Here is an 18,520-nt window from a genome sequence, read left to right as displayed (position 1 = left end):
GGGAATCAGACTGTTTACAGACAGGGAAAGGATACATTATAAGCCATATGGAGGTAGAACAGCGATGAACATGAATACACCAAGGGCTAGCTCTAGCTGTATATTGTCCTTTCATTTCCTTGAAATAATTACTCACCTGGTATTTCATAATTGGAAGCTTATGTGATCACACCTAGATCCAGGGGAATGCATGTTCAGCCACATAGAGACATAAATGTCAGGCTCACATCATCATGATGACCTACTTTATGCAAGTGTAGTGTTGATTTAATAAATGATATATTTTTGTAAAAAATAAACTTTAATCATCTACAAACATCTATACATTTATTTCACAAAAAGCACATAGGTTAGAGTCTAGACTAACTTAAATTAAGGCTTACAGTACATATGAGAAACAGACAACACACAGTAAAAATCTATTTTCAGCTTAAAAAATAGGAGGACCCAAAGCTTGCTGGTGGTAGTCCTTCATCGAACATGGTGGCGTAGGAGTTTTTGAGGAAGTCCACGTAGTTCTGGATGCTTTGTTTGTGTCTCTCTGACCTCTCCAGGCTGAGCTGCAGGTCCTTCAGACGGATATCAAACTGCTTCTCAGCCTGGAAGGAGAGAACAGAACCCACACACACACACACACACACACACACACACACATTTACATTAGTCATTTAGCAGATGCTTTTATCCAAAGCGACTTACAATAAAACACACACACACACATTTACATTAGTCATTTAGCAGATGCTTTTATCCAAAGCGACTTACTTAATAAAACACACACACACACACACACACACACACACACACACACACACACACACACACACGCACACACACACAGAGGTCTTCTCGGGTCTAAAATGTGGACCCGAAACCGAGATGGACCCGAGACATTCGTTCCGAGATCCGACTTAATCCGATCATTTAAAAAATATATGTATACCGGACCGGATTTTGTCCGAGAGCAGGAGTAGGACAGAGACCCGAGACCCGAGTCGGATCGGGTATTTTACGGATCCGACAGGCAGTAGTAGCAAGTAGCAGTAGCTTTAATCTCTTAGGCTGTCAGGGCTGTTGGCTTGCATGCTGTTGCATCACAGTTTGATAGAATTGCGATTTCCTCTCAATCTCGACAGGATCAATCGCTGTTTTGTCGGGCTGTGATGTGGCAGCATGGAAATGAAACGGCCGTAAATAAATAAGGCTACACAAAGCTGCCGCTAGGTTTGACCTCTTTATATTCATTTTCTTTCATCTTATTTTTCACAAGGTAGGCTACTGGTGGTGGCTGCCGTGTCTCCGCTCGCGTCGCGCCCGCGGTCTCACTGAATTCGCGTCACGCGTTTCTCTCGGGTATTACGCATAATGACAAACAGACCCGGGACCGAGGTAATAGAATCGGATCCACCCGAATCCAATTGACCATTATAAAAACGTGGAAATGTGGACCTGGACCCGTACAGGTCTCGGGTCCAGATCGGGTCCTCTCGGATTTACCCGACCCGTGAAGACCTCTAACACACACACACACACCAGTATAGTAAATTAGTCATAACACACCCACGTCGGTAGGAAACTGAAAGCAGCATGTGATGGTACCTCCATGTCCCTCCAGTACCCGTGTGCCCCGTGGGTGTGATACGTACGGACTGTCTCCCCCGTGGGTGTGATACGTACAGACTGTGTTCCCCCGTGGGTGTGATACGTACAGACTGTGTTCCCCCGTGGGTGTGATACGTACAGACTGTGTTCCCCCGTGGGTGTGATACGTACAGACTGTGTTCCCCGTGGGTGTGATACATACAGACTGTGTTCCCCGTGGGTGTGATACGTACGGACTGTGTTCCCCGTGGGTGTGATACATACAGACTGTGTTCCCCGTGGGTGTGATACGTACGGACTGTGTTCCCCGTGGGTGTGATACGTACGGACTGCTTGCTGTGTCTCAGCTCCTTCAGCTGGGTCTCCCTCCGACTCTTCTCCGCCTCCAGCTCCAGGATCTTAGTCTGAAGGGCGCCCTCCCTGGAAACAGCCTTCTCTTTCACTCTGGTGACCTTGGCACACGGGGGAATGAGAAACAGTCAACAACGCTTCCCTGATACCAAGTAAACTATAGTCCTCCTCTATCACTTCTTATGCGTTCCTCTCCTGTTACTCTTGCACTTTGTCTTCAGCACTAGATTATGCTCTTAGTCACATTTTAGAAAAGAGATGTACTTGTGAGTTCTGGTGAGTAGTAGTGCACTGACCTCCTATGTTAAATGCAATTATTGTAAATCGCTTTGGATAAAAAACGTCTGCTAAATGACTAAAATAATAAATGTGTGTTCATCGTTTTCGTGGTTTGAACAAAAACCTCATTCGCTTTCTGAAATGGTCCATACGAATTAATCATCTGTTATCAAGTTCTCACAATCAATGTGAGCCTGGTCTCTGGTGGCTTTTAGAAGTGCCTGATAGCCCTCGAATATAAAGATAGCGCCTTAATTAGCTAATTGCTGGTGTACCGCTAATTAGCCTACTCTAATGAGAAACCTCACAAGGTTGACAAGTGTGCAGTAAGGTGGACAGAATCTCGGCCCCACAATGCACAGCGGCAAGGTGGACAGAATCTCGGCCCCACAATGCAGAGCGGGAAGGGGGAGGAGCCGACCTGCGGCGAGCGGGCGCTGCTACCTGCTGCCGGACGTCCACCAGCGCCGCCTCCAGCTGGCGGTTCAGGGCGTGGCACTCGGCAGACCGCTGCTCCATGTTCCTGCTGCTGTACTGCAGTGCCTCCTCCTGACCGGACAGCCGGCGCACCAGCTCCTGGTTCTCCTGCTGCACCTCCTCCAGCCTCCTGCAGGACACACACACACACACACACACACACACGCCATTCAGGACTCACGATGTTCAAGTAATAACGCGTCGCCAGCCTGGTCACATTCTAAAATGGTCAAAAGAAATTAATCTATATAAGTGAGTGAGTGAGTCTTGACGGTTGCACTAAAGAATCATGGTCTTTATATTCAGTTTTTATCCTTGATTAGTCCACAAGTAGGAACCACGCTGAAACATTATTAGTGTTATTTTAAGGAGGGTCTTACCTTTGAAGAGAATCTATTCTCTCCCTCAAATGTGAGTTAGCCTCCTGAATGGACTCTTTCATCTCCAGAGACGAATTCAGCTTCTTGACTTGAGTGTCCACCTGCGTAACAGAACAAGGCCACAATCGTTTTTTACAACGTCGTACACAAGGCGAAAGGGCACCGATGAACTGAACACAGATCAGGGTTAAAGTTCACACAGGCGTTGTACTTACCTACTGTTCCAACACGATGCGCAACACAACTCTAGTGTCATCACACACACCACAACAGCAAACAACACAACAGATAGATCAGGTGACACACACACACACACGTGCGCACAAAGGGTTGCAAATTGTTTTTCAGCTGCAATCAAAAGAGCACATCCAATCAAAGCACAACACACCCAAACTCCACAACAACTGCAGAGGGAGACACACCGACCGCGCATGGGGTTTGAGTGCCACCTAGTGGCGGGGGGTGGTAAGGCTAACTGACCATCTGCTACATATACTGCCACCGCTGCACTTCAGGCGACTATAGTCAGGTGAGCTAGCCTAGCCTAGCCTAGCCTAGCCTAGCGGCCGGGGCGGCTGTTGCTGCTGCACACCTTGGCCTGCAGTTGCCTAGCGGCGTCTGCCTTGTCTGCGCATCTCTCCTCAGAGCGCTGCAGGCTCTCCTGGCAGTCGGCGAGGGTCTGCTGGGCTGCCCTCAGAAGCCCGGGGTAGCCCTCCAGCTCCGTCACGCGCCCCTGCAGCTGCAGCCTGACCTGCGGTCCGGAGGGGGGTGGGGGTGCGGGGTGGCGTGATGGTGAGGGATGGCGTGGTGGTGAGGGAGGGAGGTGGGGGTGGGGGGGAGGAGTTAGGGGCAGACAAACATTAATAACCACACTCCTAGCTTAGCTTACTCTTAGCCTATTCGCTTTGCAGTTGCGGTTCCCGGTCTAAATGGTAAATGGACTGCACTTATATAGCGCTTTTTCACCTTAGCGGCACTCAAAGCGCTTTACAATGGCCTCTCATTCACCCATTGACACACACATTCACACACCAATGGCGGCAGCTGCCATGCTAGGTGCCAACCTGCTCATTGGGAGCAATTGGTGGTTAGGTGTCTTGCTCAAGGACACTTCGACATGTGGACAGTCGGAGCTGGGATTCGAACCGCTGACCCTTCGATCATTGAACGACCCGCTCTACCAACTGAGCTACAGCCGCCCGGTCTAAGCGGATCTAGACACCCCTGTCCGAAAACAGGCTGTGCTCGTTGAAACTGTACGGTGCGAGTTCCTTCAGGAACTTCACGGAGAACTTTGTTTGGTATGTCCACGTTTTATTCTCGCTCGTAGCGACTGGCTAGGCTGCTGGGTTCAGCGGACAGGATCCCAGCGGGCTCAAGACCGGAAACCAAGCAATGAACCAGGCTTTGCCCTGAGGACGCGAAGGTAGCTTCCTCTAAACCCTTCATGACAGCCTGGTAACAGACGTTGGGTTAAGGTTAGCTTCCTCTAAACCCTTCATGACAGCCTGGTAACAGAAGCAGGGTTAAGGTTAGCTTCCTCTAAACCCTTCATGACAGCCTGGTAACAGAAGCAGGGTTAAGGTTAGCTTCCTCTAAACCCTTCATGACAGCCCGGTAACAGACGCAGGGTTAAGGTTAGCTTCCTCTAAACCCTTCATGACAGCCTGGTAACAGAAGCAGGGTTAAGGTTAGCTTCCTCTAAACCCTTCATGACAGCCTGGTAACAGACGCAGGGTTAAGGCGTGCCCGGTCACCGCAGGTCGAAGGGCGGGCTTCTTCTCAGTGAGAGGAATTTAAAAGGCGATGGTGACGTTTCAGGCATTAGCAGTGAAGAGCCAGTCTGGTCACACACAGTACGCGGGGCTGTGAACTGACCCACACACACACACGCGGTAGAAAGCGATGAGGGGATCAAGAAGACCAGAGGCAAGATTCGGAAACAAACATCATTTTAGTACCCCTAATACTAGATGCAGCAGTTGTAACCGATCAGTTAGGTTAGGGTTAGGTTATGCTGCATGTGTGTGAAACATCTGCGGCCATCTTGGCCAGGGCTCCTTCGAAAAAAAGAGATGTCTCAACAGGATCTCCCTGGTTAAATAAAGATTACACGAAAATAAAAACAGAGCAGTTATGTGGATGAAACGATGAATGAGAATTCAAAACCACGGGCGTGTCGTCTGGTAGAGGAGCTCACCTTCTCAGCCTCCGCCTCGTTCTCCTCTCTGATCTCCGTGGCTCTTAAGACGCTCTTCAGCTCGGTCCTCAGGTCCTCCACCTCCAACCGCAGCTCGGCCACCTGGGAGAAACAGACAGGAAGGGTCTCAACGTGTCTGCAGACAGACAGACAGACAGACAGACGGGCGGGCAGACAGACAGACAGACAGAGACAGGCAGGCAGGCAGGCAGACAGACAGACGGGCAGGCAGGCAGGCAGGCAGGCAGGCAGACAGACAGGCAGACAGACAGACAGGCAGGCAGGCAGGCAGACAGATAAATAGATAAATAGATGGATGGATGGATGGATAGAGATGGACGGATAGATATGGACTGACGGATGGACAGATAGATGGATGGATAGAAGGATAGACAGGCAGACTGACGGATGGATGGATGGATGGATGGATGGATAGATAGATGGATAGGTGGATGGATGGATAGATGGATGGATAGATGCATGGATGGATGGATGGATAGATGGATGGATAGATGGATGGATAGATAGACAGACGGACTGACTGATGGATGGATAGATAGATAGATTGGTGTCAATAAATAGATAGATAGATGGATAGATGAATAGATGGATGGATGGATAGGTGCATGGATGGATGGATAGATAGACAGATAGATAGACAGATGGCGGATCCCATGGCGGTCTACCTGACTCTGACGCTGCTCTGCTTGCGTCTTCCTCTCCTGGGAGACGGCGTTCTCCTCTTCTAGAGCCGCCACAGAGGAGGCCAGCTGCCGCTCCATCCCCGCAAGGGCCGCCTGTAACCACAGCGCCGCCAACAGGCCTGGAGTCATTACTACATGCATGACAGTCAATGACATGAGCGCCATAAAGGGTAAGTTGATGATTATTAAATAAACAAACAAAATAAGCAGATGATTGATGGCTCCTGAGATGGAAAATTATGTTTATGTAACTAATATACGAGCAAAATACGTCCACGGTGTTAACAGACGACAGGGTGGTGTCTACTAGAAGTGTGATTTCAATACACACAAGTGGTTCTGGTTCTGAACCTTGAGTGCTGCGTTATCGAGGTTGAGGTCTCCGTGTTCAGCGTTGAGCGTTTCCACCCTCTGCAGCAAGACCTCGTTGGCTGTGTTGAGTTCACCCCGCTCTCGCTGTAGCCGCTCGGTCATGTCTGCAATCTGGCTACAATCAGACAAAACACAACACCCGTCACCATGCCAATCAACTTAACTTAACGGACGTTTGAGATCATCTAACGTCCGTAGTTTGACGTATTTCGGACGCAAACAAGCTATGAGGGTGGGACATGCGTTTAGAGGAATTTGATTGGCACATTGACAAGTGGACGGGTTTTAAGAACTTTAGACAGATTCGATAGAAGGATAGCGTTGATTGGCGGGCGGATGTTGTGAGATTATTGGCCTAAAATCTAAGGTAACTGTTGTCGTCATTGCACGTGACCTACCGTTTTCCAGGAAGTAAGAAATTATATACTTTTATATAAGATTACAACAAAAGTAGAATTTTGTAAGTTTTTTGGCATACATCGTTGAATAGGTGAACACTATGACCAATTATGTGAACCAAAATGGGACAGAATGCTTTTTTCATTTCAGTGCGACTCACATTATTATGATTATTGATTTCCTTTAGGATGGGCTGTATGAGATATATATCCATTCTGAGAAATTTGATTTAACATTAAAGTTTAAGATATAGCATTGTGTGGACAAACACATTTGAAAGTATGACAAACATGTATTATCTTAAAATCTGATGACAGAAATAGTTCATGCATAAATAAAGGTGCCTGTCAGCAATCATTTCTGACGATAAATGTGACAGTTGGTGATTATCTCGTTTTGCAACCAACCTCTTCTACCATCGTTGAAGCCATGACTAACCCTTTGAGCAGCCCTATCTGTGAGTCCAGCTCCACTCTCTCCTCGATGCTCCTCTCCTGCTGTCTCCTCCACGAGTCTCTCTCAGCGCGAGCCTCCAGAATCTGCACATCCTGCGCCGAACAACAGAAAAGACCGCCATTAAAAATCCTGTACCTGTCGAAGATCAAAATCACGTCCCTCCCGACTGGGAAACGTCAGGTTTCGTGTTCCCCTGATGTCAGAGTTTTAGCCCGTACCTTCTCTCTCAGCTGAGCGTAGCATTTATCGAGGGCCGCCTCGAACCTCTCGGCCCTCTGCTTCTGGGCGCGGGCGGCCTTCTTCAGGGACTCCTTCTCGTGGGCCGCCCTCCCCGTCAGAGAGGAGGCCTCTCGTCTCAGGCCGTCGTTCTGCAGCTTCAGCTCCGCCAGCGACCTCTCCGCGACCTGCAGACGACCTCACGGACCGCGAGGTCACCGGTTCATATTCAATAACGACAGTGGACTACGACAACAGACATGATTTCACCAATGGATTATCCACTATTCAGAACAGGTCGCTAATCGACTTAATGACGATGAATTAGGGATGTTAACAGTTAATCGATAAGCGATTCATGGTCGTTAAGGATTTGCTTGAGCGCGTGAAATTTACTCGATCTACTATCAAACAACGTGGTCTAGTAAATTAGATCGAGTAAATATCACGTGCTCGAGCAAATCCTTTACGACCGTGAATCGCTTATCGATGAATTGCCAACATCCCTACAATTAACCAAAAAGCTGTCTGGGAGGTCCTCTCATGTGTAATGGCTCTCAGGCTGGTCTAGTATAGCCCGACACTCTGATCACTTCATTATTCAGTCTGAACAGGCTCCCAATGCAGACGTTTTCCGATGGGCGTTGCCAAAGAGGGAGTCCTCAGCATTTAGTTCATCCCCTAGCCAATCACATTGCGCAGTTTAATTCTGTCATCACATTCAAAGGGCGCTGATTGGCCTGGTTGGAATTCCAACCCGAGAAAGCACTCTGGACGAGAGCCTTTCCAGACCCTGAATGGCATTTCAGAAAGGAAAGCGGGCGAGTGATTCAGGGTCTGGAGCCAGGCTGGTCAGCCCGCTGACCGAGGGGAAGCGGTCCAGGTACCCGGAGCTGCACTGCCAGGCGGTTGTTGTCGGCCTCCCTGTTGCGGAGCTGGCCCTGCAGGTGGGCTCGCGTGGCCTCCACAGACTTGCTCATCTGGACCACGTTCTCCGTGTTGTCCTGGGAGGAGACGGGGGAGACGAGGTCGTGAGGTGAGTCGTGAGGACCTGGGGGCTACTAGTGAGTTGTTGTTGTTGTTAGCGTTTGTTTACCATTTCTTGCTTGCGCAAATCCAGCAGCTCCACCACTCTCTTTTCTTTCTGGCTCAGCTCTCTTTTCAACAGCTTGTGGAAAAACACAGACATCAGTATATAAGAGTATTATTATAACCAATGAAATAGCGCTTCTGCTTATCTTTTACCTGAAGTCTTTACATGTTACCACGTCTTCAATTAAATCCCCAACCTTAAGAGCCCCATGCTCCAACCAAGCAAGCTATCTTAGAGACACTTAAATGACCCAATTCTGGATTAATCTGGTAATGCAGATTAACTGTCCTTGGCAGAACAAATCAGACGTGGTTCATTTATAAATCTGACCATTTTTAAATGGTTTTGGTCTACAGGAAGCCTTACCAGATTTTCACTTTCAGCTTCTGTAAGTTTCTTCAACACAATATCAATGTATTTGTTCGTCTCGAGTCTATTAGCCTAGAACAGTGGAGACAAAGAGGTGTTTTCAGAGTCATTTCTCCACAGTCCTTCAGGGTGAACGGAACTGCATGGTTGTGTTGAGCGTTCATCCATTCAAACAGACTCAGCACTAGGGCTGGGTATCGAGTCGAATTTCAAGAATCGATTCGATTCCGATTCACAAGGTTCAGAATCGATTATCACGATTCATTTCGATTCAGATCGATTCAATATCGATTCGGTTAGTGTTACTAAAACCAGTTTTTTTTTTTTTGCTGTAACCTTAATTACATGACTGTCAAGTTATGCAACACATCAATACTAGGGTGGGGTATCGATACTGATTTCCAAAAATGAATGAATGAATGAATGAATGAACTATTCATACCTTCATTTATTCATTCATTCATTAAATAAAAGATAGATTTTGGGATTCATGAATCGTTTCTGAATCATTTGATTCAGAATCGATGAATCGATTTTTGAAACCCAGCCCTACTCAGCACCATCTCTCACACTCTGATCTCTACCTCGGATTCCTGAAGCTCCTTCAACTGTCGTCGAACGGACTTGTTGATCTGTTTGAAAACCTCCAGCTTGTCCAGCAGAAGGTTCCTCTGACTGGACGCGTGCCGGCTGTGAGAGGCCGAACGTCCAGACTTTTTCACCAGAAAAGACAGAAGGACAAGAACGAGAAACCAGAAAACACAGCAAAAATAAGAACAAGAAACCGGACAGAAAAACTCTTTAGATACTTTAAAAGCTCGCAAATCAAGCAATTATATATTTGGAAAACATATGAGAAAGCCAAATTGTCAAATCTGTCAGAGTGATAAAAAAGGCTTCACATACTGCAAAGTCATCGTCCAAAGTCTCCTTGAAGGACATGAGCTGTACGGCTGCAGAGTTGGCGGCTGCTTCAGCCTCCATCAGTGTTTTCAGCAAGGGACTCTTTCCTCCAACCGTGAAGTCCCCAGAACTACACATTGAGACAAAGGAGAGGAAAGACCAATCAAATCGACCCGAGCAAGCGTGCTCAACCCTGCTATCAGTTACCTCATTGTTTACATGGTAATGGTAAATGCACTGCACTTATATAGCGCTTTCATCCAAAGTGCTTTACAATGGCTTTTCATTCACACATACATTCACACAATGGCGGCAACTGCCATGCAAGGCGCTAGCCTGCTCATTAGGAGCAATTTGGGGTTCAGTGTCCTTGCCCAAGGACACTTCGACATGTGGACAGGAGCTGGGATTCGAACCGCCGCCCCTACGATCATTGGACGACCCGCTCCACCTCCATGCTCCACACAAACCCGAGGTTCGCTCACTCACCCGTTGGCCTCCATCGCGCCGGCTCTGGAGGAGTAGCTTCTGTGGAGTCTGCTCCCTCTGCCTGGCTCCAGGGCACCGTCCAGGTCTCTGTAGCTCTGGGAGAAATCCTCCCTGGTTGAGCTGAGCGCAGGCGGGGACAGGTCCTCCAGAGACATGGCCATCTCTCCTGAAAGGTGGAAGAGAACCCTGCCTCTGTCATTCTTCTTGCATCTTGGCTTCAGCACTAGATTATGCTCTTAGTCACTTGTTTAGAAAAGAGATGCACTTGTGAGTTCTAGTAGCGAGTAGTAGAACACTGACTTCCTACGTTAAATGCAATTATTTTAAGTCGCTTTGAATAAAGGCGTCTGCTAAATGATTCATAATGTCATGTCATGTTTGATGATATGGGGTTTTGTTTTGTAATTAGCTCACAGTCAGTGCAAATACATCATTAGCCACGCATTTCCCAACTGGTTCCAACTCAGCACATTAAACGAGTTAATCCCGTCTGACCTTGTCAAATGACAAGCTAATTCAGCTAACCCTGCAGTCTATAGCTATGATGTTATCGAGCTAGCTAGCATCATTAACCAGCATTTATTAGTTAGCTTAGCTAGCCATCTGGCAGAGAATTGGCACATTTTTGGGCAGTCAATTATGAAACCACAGGATGAAATTGGTGTCAAATAAGCGGATTGCAACTAACGTTAGCTACCTTTAGTGCTAGGTCTAGCTAGCTAGCCTTAATGTGACCTATTCATCCAGAGGTCAGGAGGTCCAATCACACAGAACTCTTCCAGAGGTCAGGAGGTCCAGTCACACAGAACTCTTCCAGAGGTCAGGAGGTCCAGTCACACAGAACTCTTCCAGAGGTCAGGAGGTCCAATCACACAGAACTCTTCCAGAGGTCAGGAGGTCCAATCACACAGAACTCTTCCAGAGGTCAGGAGGTCCAATCACACAGAACTCTTCCGTCTTCGAGGCTCCAACGCTCCGCTGTTTTCTGACCTGCAAACGGTTTGATCATCATCTACCGAGCCGCCGAGTCACTCTCACAGTTGTTGTTGGGAACGAACGCAAACCGTCAACGCTTGGTTGACTTCAGGGCATGATAGCTACACACATACTGGTTGTTGGGCGTTGTTGTGGACGCGGATCTCGGTCGGTTAGCCAGTGAGGCAGCCAGCCGGGCTGAAGGCGGGGGGGTCCTGGTCGGTTAGCCAGTGAGGCAGCTAGCCGGGCTGAAGGCGGGGGGGTCCTGGTCGGTTAGCCAGTGAGGCAGCTAGCCGGGCTGGAGGCGGGTAGTTCGAAAAAGCACCCGATAAACACTCCTGTGCTGATGGTGGCGCTAGAGGCTAGAGGATGGGTAGTGGCTAGTTACCATAAACGCAAAGACCGGTCAAACTATAACCCCAACCCTAAATTTAATATAGTTTATTACTTAACCCTAAAGCTGAACACAACCCTATACCTAGGCCTAAGCCTAACCCCAAATCTAGCACTTACCCTTAACCCTAACCTTAATTTAACCATAAATAGTCTCTGCGTTTATGGGAACTTGACTTTACCCAAGAGGACGCTCTCTGAGCGGAGGGAGAAGCGGTACACTCTACGGACATGCCCCACAAAGGTACACACAAAAGGCACTTCAAGTCATGTCAAGCAGAGCTTGTCTGAGTTATTATGGTCTGTGACGTTTCTGAGGTGAAATTAGCGTTTATTCTTTTACTTTGTTGGAGACCTATATTCTCTGTGGATGTATCCCGGTGTGTCACTCCGCACAGCTGTTGATGTAAACACAACGACACACGAAACTCGGAAGAAATCAAATCTCGTATTTAAAATTGAAAAAGAGACAGAGTTAGCCATTTATATCCTGTAACATTAAAAAAACGTATTAAAAAAAAACGGTAATACTTTCCAAGTTGTCCAAAAAAAAATACTGGATAATTTATTTTTAGCCGAATCACGTGGCTTAAAAGTTTAAAGTTGTATGGACGGAACCACCAGTCGTTACTCCCACTTTATCCACGGTTCAAAGTTGAGAACGAGTGCATCTGTTGACGGATCTCTTTCGCTTCACTTGACATGGAGGCCCTTGACGACGAGCTTATTTGCGCCGTCTGCCGTGACATCTTTGTGGATCCACTCACTTTACCATGTGGCCACAATTATTGCGAAAACTGTGTGAGCCAGCTGAAAAGATCTGCCGTCGCAGAAGACGAGGGTGACGATGGAGACTATACTGTAAGTCAATTTTACACCTGCCCACTTTGCCTCGCACCGTGCGACTCGAGGATAAACCTCAAGAAAAACGTCGTCCTGCACAATATAATAGAGAAATACCACCGGAGACGTGCGAGCTCCATCGACTGCTCTGTCTGCAAAGGCGAGCAAAAGGCGGCCGCGGAAAAGAGTTGCGTCAACTGCAACGAGTCGTACTGTGCCGCGCACGTCATGCCGCACTTCGAGAACAGCACGCTGCGTAAGCACGTCCTGGTCAGCCCCATGAGCGACGCGGGCAGGCTCTGCAGGGAGCATGGAAAAGACCTGGAGCTCTTCTGCGAGACGGACTCCACTCCTCTGTGCGCCTACTGCATGCTGCCCTCCGAGGCCAGGCACGGAGCCGCCGGACACAGCGTGGTGAAGCTGGCGGATGCATTGAAAGGTCTGAGGGTATGTGGTTCACAGTCATGATTTAAAGTAAATGACATGGGTGGATGGATCAGATGCCCGGATGCTGTACATCCACGTTACATGCTGTCATTTTGGTGTACTTTTTCAGAGGGACTGCCATGTCAAACTTGAGGGTATTGCTCAGAACCTCTCGGAAGTCAAAGACAGCCTGGCAAAGATGGAGCAGGATGCTTTGCGTTCAGAGGTAACATGAAGTTGGAAAACCAGTCTCTCACTCAGTAGGGCGGCTTAAACCAATATTTGGGTGTGAGGTGGAAAGAAAAAAAAAAAAACCCAGCATGATGTCAAGCTCCTCACCTGACACACACACACACACACACACACACTGCACTCGCACGCTTGCACACACACACTTCACTCACGCTCGCTCACACGCACGCACGCACACAAACACGCACACACTCACTCACATACACACACACACACTCACTCACATACACACTCATTCACTCACTCACTCTCACTAACTCACTCTCACTCACACTCACACACATCCTCCCTCCCCCCCCCCCCCCCCCTCCCTGTCAGGAGAGCCTGATGGCGCAGCAGAGGGAGTACTCTGCGTTCCTGAGCAGGGTGCGTCTGTTCCTGGACCTGGAGGAGAAGGCCTGGAAGAAGCGCTTCTCCGTGGACCTGGTGCAGGTCAGCCGGGTCGGGGGGCACCGGTCCGAGAAGCTGCGGCGTCTGCTGACCCGTCTGGGCCAGGCCCAGAGAGCCCTGCTGGAGGCGCAGAACATCCACGACCCCCTGGTGGTGCTACAGGTACACTGCGCCCGCATTCACGACTTCAGTTATAAACGTCTGGTTATATAATTGTTATAAACGTGTCTGTTATTTGGTTTTAAGTATTAATAATGATGTTTTTTTGACAGCTGCTGAAGAATTCAGATTGGTGAGTAGTGTTTTTCCCTGTTGAGAACTTCATGCATGTGTGACCCACTAGACAGTTGTTTATTTTAACCCGAGTGAAACGTGGAGTAGCTGGTGAAACTCACTCCTCAAAAAGAACGCTGACGGTCACTCCCAAGCGGGGCGTCCCTATTGGCGCAACCGTCAGCGTGTCCGCATCACAAGCGGGAGAGCTTGTCGAACGGGGGTTCGAATCCCGCCCTGTTGAACACAACGCAGACGAGAGTGTGACGCATACTGATGTACAATGATTTGATTGATGGTATTGAAGAATCAATTACCGGAGAGGGAAGTAGTTTTCCGGAACTGAATTGTAGATCAGATTCAGCATTTATTAAAGTCGCAATGAAATGAAAAAAGCATTCTGTCCCATCTTGGCTCACATAATTGGTCATAGTGTTCACCTATTCAACGATGTATGCCAAAAAATTTACAAAATTCTACTATTGTTGTAATCTTATATCAAAGTATATAATTTCTTACTTCCTGGAAAACGGTAGGTCACGTGCAATGACGACAACAGGTACCTTAGATTTTAGGCCAATAATCTCACAACATCCACCCACCAATCAACGCTATCCTTCTATAGAATCTCTCTAAAGTTCTTAAATCCCATCCACTTGTCAATGTTCCAATCAAATTCCTCTAAACGCATGTCCCACCCTCATAGCTTGTTTGCATCGGAAATACGTCAAACTACGGAAGTTAGATGATCTCAAACGTCCGTTTCTGTGCGACTTTAAGTAAAACAGCGTTCAGATATCTAGGTCAGTCACAGAGAAACGCTTTAGCAGTCAACGTTCCCTGATCAGACAACATGGTGTTCAGTTTGTCCCACCTTTTATAGTCGGTGGTCTGTATCTATACATAGTTTAAGTCCAATGGCTAGAGTTCTCCAACTATAACCTTATACATCACTGGGCATTGGGCAACGAGCTTCTTATAGCTGTACACTTAGTAAGTAAGTAAGTAAGCTTTATTTATATAGCGCAAACATTGCGACAACATTGCGACAACTTGATCTTCTCCGGAAATTGAACATAACCAACTGAGGCATGTTTATGGTCTTGTGCTGAGAATAAAAAAAAAAAAAAATCTCCACTTAGTGTGCGTGAGCGCGTGAAAGTATATGATGGTTCTCTTTGGTTTGTCTGTCCTCTGCTAGGGCTGACCTGTTTCAAAGGAACGTTTGTTCCGGTCAAATCCAGGAGTTCGGGAAGCAGAGTCTCCCTCAGCCCGAAGCCTCCGCAAGAATCTCCCCGCTGTTCAACACTCTGCAGACCGTGTTCCCGGGTACACATTTAGAACACACACACACACACACACGCACACACGCACACACACACGCACACACACACACACGCACACACACACACACACACACGCACACACACACACGCACACACGCGCGCGCAGTGTCACAGCCCGAGGCCGATGGAGCGCCAGCGAACTGAATTGCCTCTTTTATGTAGTCACAACCGCTTCTCTCCACCAGGGGATCGGATCTACCTCCACCCACCGAGCGCCCACCCCAGCCTGCGCCTGGGCCCCGACCGCGCCTCCGTGTGGACGGCCCAGGAGGACGGGGATGACCCGACCGGCGCCGCCGCCGCCGGCCTGCCTCTCTGCGTGCTGGGCGCCGCCGCGCTCACGGAGGGCGTGCACCACTGGGAGGTGGCGGTGGGCGGGCTGTCGTCCTGGGCCGTGGGCGTGGCTTACCTGCACCCCCAGCAGACCACGCTCACCCAGGAGCTGGGCAGCGACGGTCAGTCCTGGGGGCTGAGCTACGACCAGGGCAGGAGGCAGTTCTGCGCCCAGCACGACTGGCTGACCTTCTCGTTCGCCGCCCCCGACGGCCGGACGCCCGGTCGGATCGGGGTGTTCCTGGACATGGACAGCGGCATCCTGTGCGTCTACGACGGCGCCCGGCTGGAGAGCCTCTACACCTTCTACTGCAGCCTGGGCGGCCTCGCCGACCGCAGCCTCTACCCGGCCTTCTGCCCGAGGCTGAGGGGCGACGGTCAGCCCGCGTCCACGCACGCCATGAGGCTGCTGCGCTCGACCTCCGACCTCTAGAGTCCCCGGAACACCCTCGTCCTAAAACACCCCCACCTTTTTTTTTATAGATGTCTGTGTTGCATCCCTCCAATTATTCGTGCACGGTGTTGAATGTGTGTGGAAAAATGGAAGTGTAGAAACGGTCACTTTCATCCCAGATTACGAATTCTTGAGTCATGCCTTGAAGTGTCAGCCATCGCTGGCGCTTCAACTTCCAGCACCCCCCCACCCCCCCCCCCACTCCCCCACCTTCAAACCGCCTTCACATAGTTTGCATTTTGACACGTCAGCACATCAGCCTGGCAGGTGTTGTGAACAGTTCAGTTAGTTTTAATCAGTATGCGAGCGGGCCCTCTGCCATAACACTACTCACCGGCAGTTGAGCACTGACAGTAGGCCCATAGCAAAATTATTACCAACGCTACTCTGCTGCAATGCTAAGTAGCCTATTAGTATGCTAATAACATTCAACCTGTGTCAGGTCGTGTGGATTGTTTATTGACCGAGTTCTTCTCCATTTCTCTGGTAGAACCCAGAGGAGGGTGTATTATAGTCTAGAGTGTAGGAAGAAAAATATGATGTAGTAATAATGGCACATTTACTGTATATATACAACGATACATAGTCTTGCCCACTAATTCTATTTTCTGTTTGTGGGTGGGTATTTGTACTTAAGCCAGACTTTGATCAATAATAAAGAAGGGTCCGCACTCAAACTATGTTTATGCTCTTTTAATTCATGATGGTGGACAGACCTGACAGACGCGTTTCGGCTCTGCCTTCTTCAGTGTTTAGCCAGACTCTAATTGAAGGTCCAGATTACTCATTTTTGCCCCACGTTGGATGAGTTATTTTCTACTATAGTTATCATAGTACTCCTAGAACTCCATAGAACTCCCAGCCAGCAAGCTGGTGCTCTGGGAGCCGACACACGGGCACCGATTAAGAGGACGTCCCACACCAACATACGTGGACGTACTGAGGAGGGACGCAGGAGTGGAGAGTTCTGCGGAACTGGCTGGATGTACGACGACGGAGAGGATTGGAGACTTCGCTGTCAAGCTCGTCTGAGGACGACCTAATGATGATAGCTATCATTATCCATGCACCCTCAATATGTACTGTAGTAGTAGCCAGCCAATCGATTGTGCTAGCTATGACATCTTTGGCCAGTAGGGGGCACTCTAGCCTTTGATTTGAACAGGGGGAGGCGGTGGATTATAGTTTTCCCCAACCTCTTTTTTCCCCATCTCTGACTCCAGAAATGTAAAGACAGAATTGTATTCCCCCCCTGTGAGTCTGTGACTTTGAGATGACCTTGACATTATATGAGAGATTATATGAGAGATGATTGGCTCTCCTAGCTCAGTGTTAACCATTGATTGGGACTGAAATGTCTAGCTTTATCCACCTGGGGTCTGCTTATCTTCATACAGACAGACGTGTTCAGACGCACATTGTCACTTTTTTTTATTTTTGCACATTGGAATCTTGCACCCCCCACACACACACACACTTTGAATTTTCATTTGTATTCACCTCAGTGCACACACCTCCTGTGTATTCTAGTCTAGAAGTAATAAAGAACACAAGCAAGACTGCTTTTATGTACACAGGCGTTGTTTGAATCTGTTCTGATTGTTGTCCTGCTGTATACTGGAGAAAAAGCCCTATTATTAATATATGAATAAAACAATAAGCGTATTTGTTTCCCGTGTTATTTGAGTCTCTGGCTGTAGTTGGGCCTGAAGAGTGGTGGTGGTGAACGTCAGAAATGAGGCTAAAACCTCTTTAGTCATCTGACCCGCTTGGGCCGCAGAAGCCTTTGAGAGATAAGCGTTTCTGATGGTCTTTTTTTCCTTCTCTGTTGACAGAATTCCTAGGTTTCTCTCTCTCTCTCCCTCTCTCTCTTTTTCTCTCTCTCGTTCCAAAGATTATCTGTAAATGCACCACCACAAGGATACAAGGGATCCAATCCTCTTTACCCTGTGGCTCTGGTTCTGTCCCTGGTCCTTCGCAGGCTAGCTCTCAAAGTTATATGACATTTATTTGACTTTGATAGCTAGCTAACCTGGAAAACCACTAGTGGCAAGTTTTGGTCTCATGAACTTGTTTCTGTGAGTCAAGTCAGGGCAGAGCCTCAACACTTCCTGTTTCTGTGACCCTGTTTACACCTTGCATTAAAATGCCTCTCGTATCGAGATTGTATCTAGATAATGATTAAGCCTGATTACATTTACACCTGGCATTAATATGCGTTTCGATTACCTTCAACCCGATCCGTTTGAGATCCGATTGACTCTGTCCAGCTGACAATCGAACGTCACATCCTGTTTGTGCTTGAATATTTTCGTCCGACCAAATTGAGAGTAGACACTTTTGTCTCGTCTGGACTCCAACCTTGACCAGGATCCATTTTAATGCTTTCTTGCTAGCTGCCATGGAAGCCTGCTCCTTGCTGGTCTGGAACCGGCGCGTTCCAACGGCTACGTATTTCCACCCACGTTGTTGATATGTGGATTAAAAACGCATTTCCATTTACACTTCTATTCAATGTGGTCGAAATGCGTCCCTGACCACCTCC

At 48.4% G+C, this 18,520-nt stretch overlaps 2 protein-coding genes across 2 annotated transcripts; one reads left to right on the top strand and one right to left on the bottom strand.

The window, feature by feature from the left end:
- Positions 1 to 425: 425 nt before the first annotated feature.
- Positions 426 to 10,451, bottom strand: LOC311316321 (protein BCAP-like; the record flags this gene model as incomplete). Its single annotated transcript, XM_084447163.1, has 15 exons — positions 426 to 599; positions 1,929 to 2,054; positions 2,677 to 2,839; positions 3,090 to 3,190; positions 5,290 to 5,391; positions 5,976 to 6,086; positions 6,345 to 6,480; positions 7,203 to 7,312; positions 7,439 to 7,624; positions 8,324 to 8,440; positions 8,533 to 8,604; positions 8,896 to 8,970; positions 9,483 to 9,611; positions 9,805 to 9,931; positions 10,291 to 10,451. The coding sequence occupies 15 exons, from the start codon at positions 10,449 to 10,451 to the stop codon at positions 426 to 428; spliced, it is 1,890 nt and encodes a 629-aa protein (XP_084303289.1).
- A 1,823-nt stretch (positions 10,452 to 12,274) lies between these two features.
- On the top strand, positions 12,275 to 16,606 carry LOC311316148 (E3 ubiquitin-protein ligase TRIM11-like). Its single transcript, XM_084446934.1, has 6 exons — positions 12,275 to 12,948; positions 13,058 to 13,153; positions 13,498 to 13,731; positions 13,842 to 13,861; positions 15,044 to 15,171; positions 15,374 to 16,606. The coding sequence occupies exons 1-6, from the start codon at positions 12,361 to 12,363 to the stop codon at positions 15,952 to 15,954; spliced, it is 1,647 nt and encodes a 548-aa protein (XP_084303060.1). The 5' UTR covers positions 12,275 to 12,360; the 3' UTR covers positions 15,955 to 16,606.
- Positions 16,607 to 18,520: the final 1,914 nt, after the last annotated feature.

Source organism: Borostomias antarcticus (genome assembly GCF_949987555.1).
Source record: "Borostomias antarcticus genome assembly, chromosome: 12".
In the NCBI taxonomy this organism is placed as follows: Eukaryota; Metazoa; Chordata; class Actinopteri; order Stomiiformes; family Stomiidae; genus Borostomias; species Borostomias antarcticus.
Note: the sequence above shows the minus strand (reverse complement) of the source record. Positions and strands in the feature narration are given on the sequence as shown.

Coding starts and splice junctions, on each gene's coding strand:
- LOC311316148 (XM_084446934.1), top strand. CDS start 12,361: ATGGAGGCCCTTGACGACGAGCTTATTTGCGCCGTCTGCCGTGACATC. Junction 13,732..13,841: donor ACCCCCTGGTGGTGCTACAG/GTACACTGCGCC, acceptor TTTTTTTGACAG/CTGCTGAAGAATTCAGATTG. Junction 15,172..15,373: donor TCTGCAGACCGTGTTCCCGG/GTACACATTTAG, acceptor TCTCTCCACCAG/GGGATCGGATCTACCTCCAC.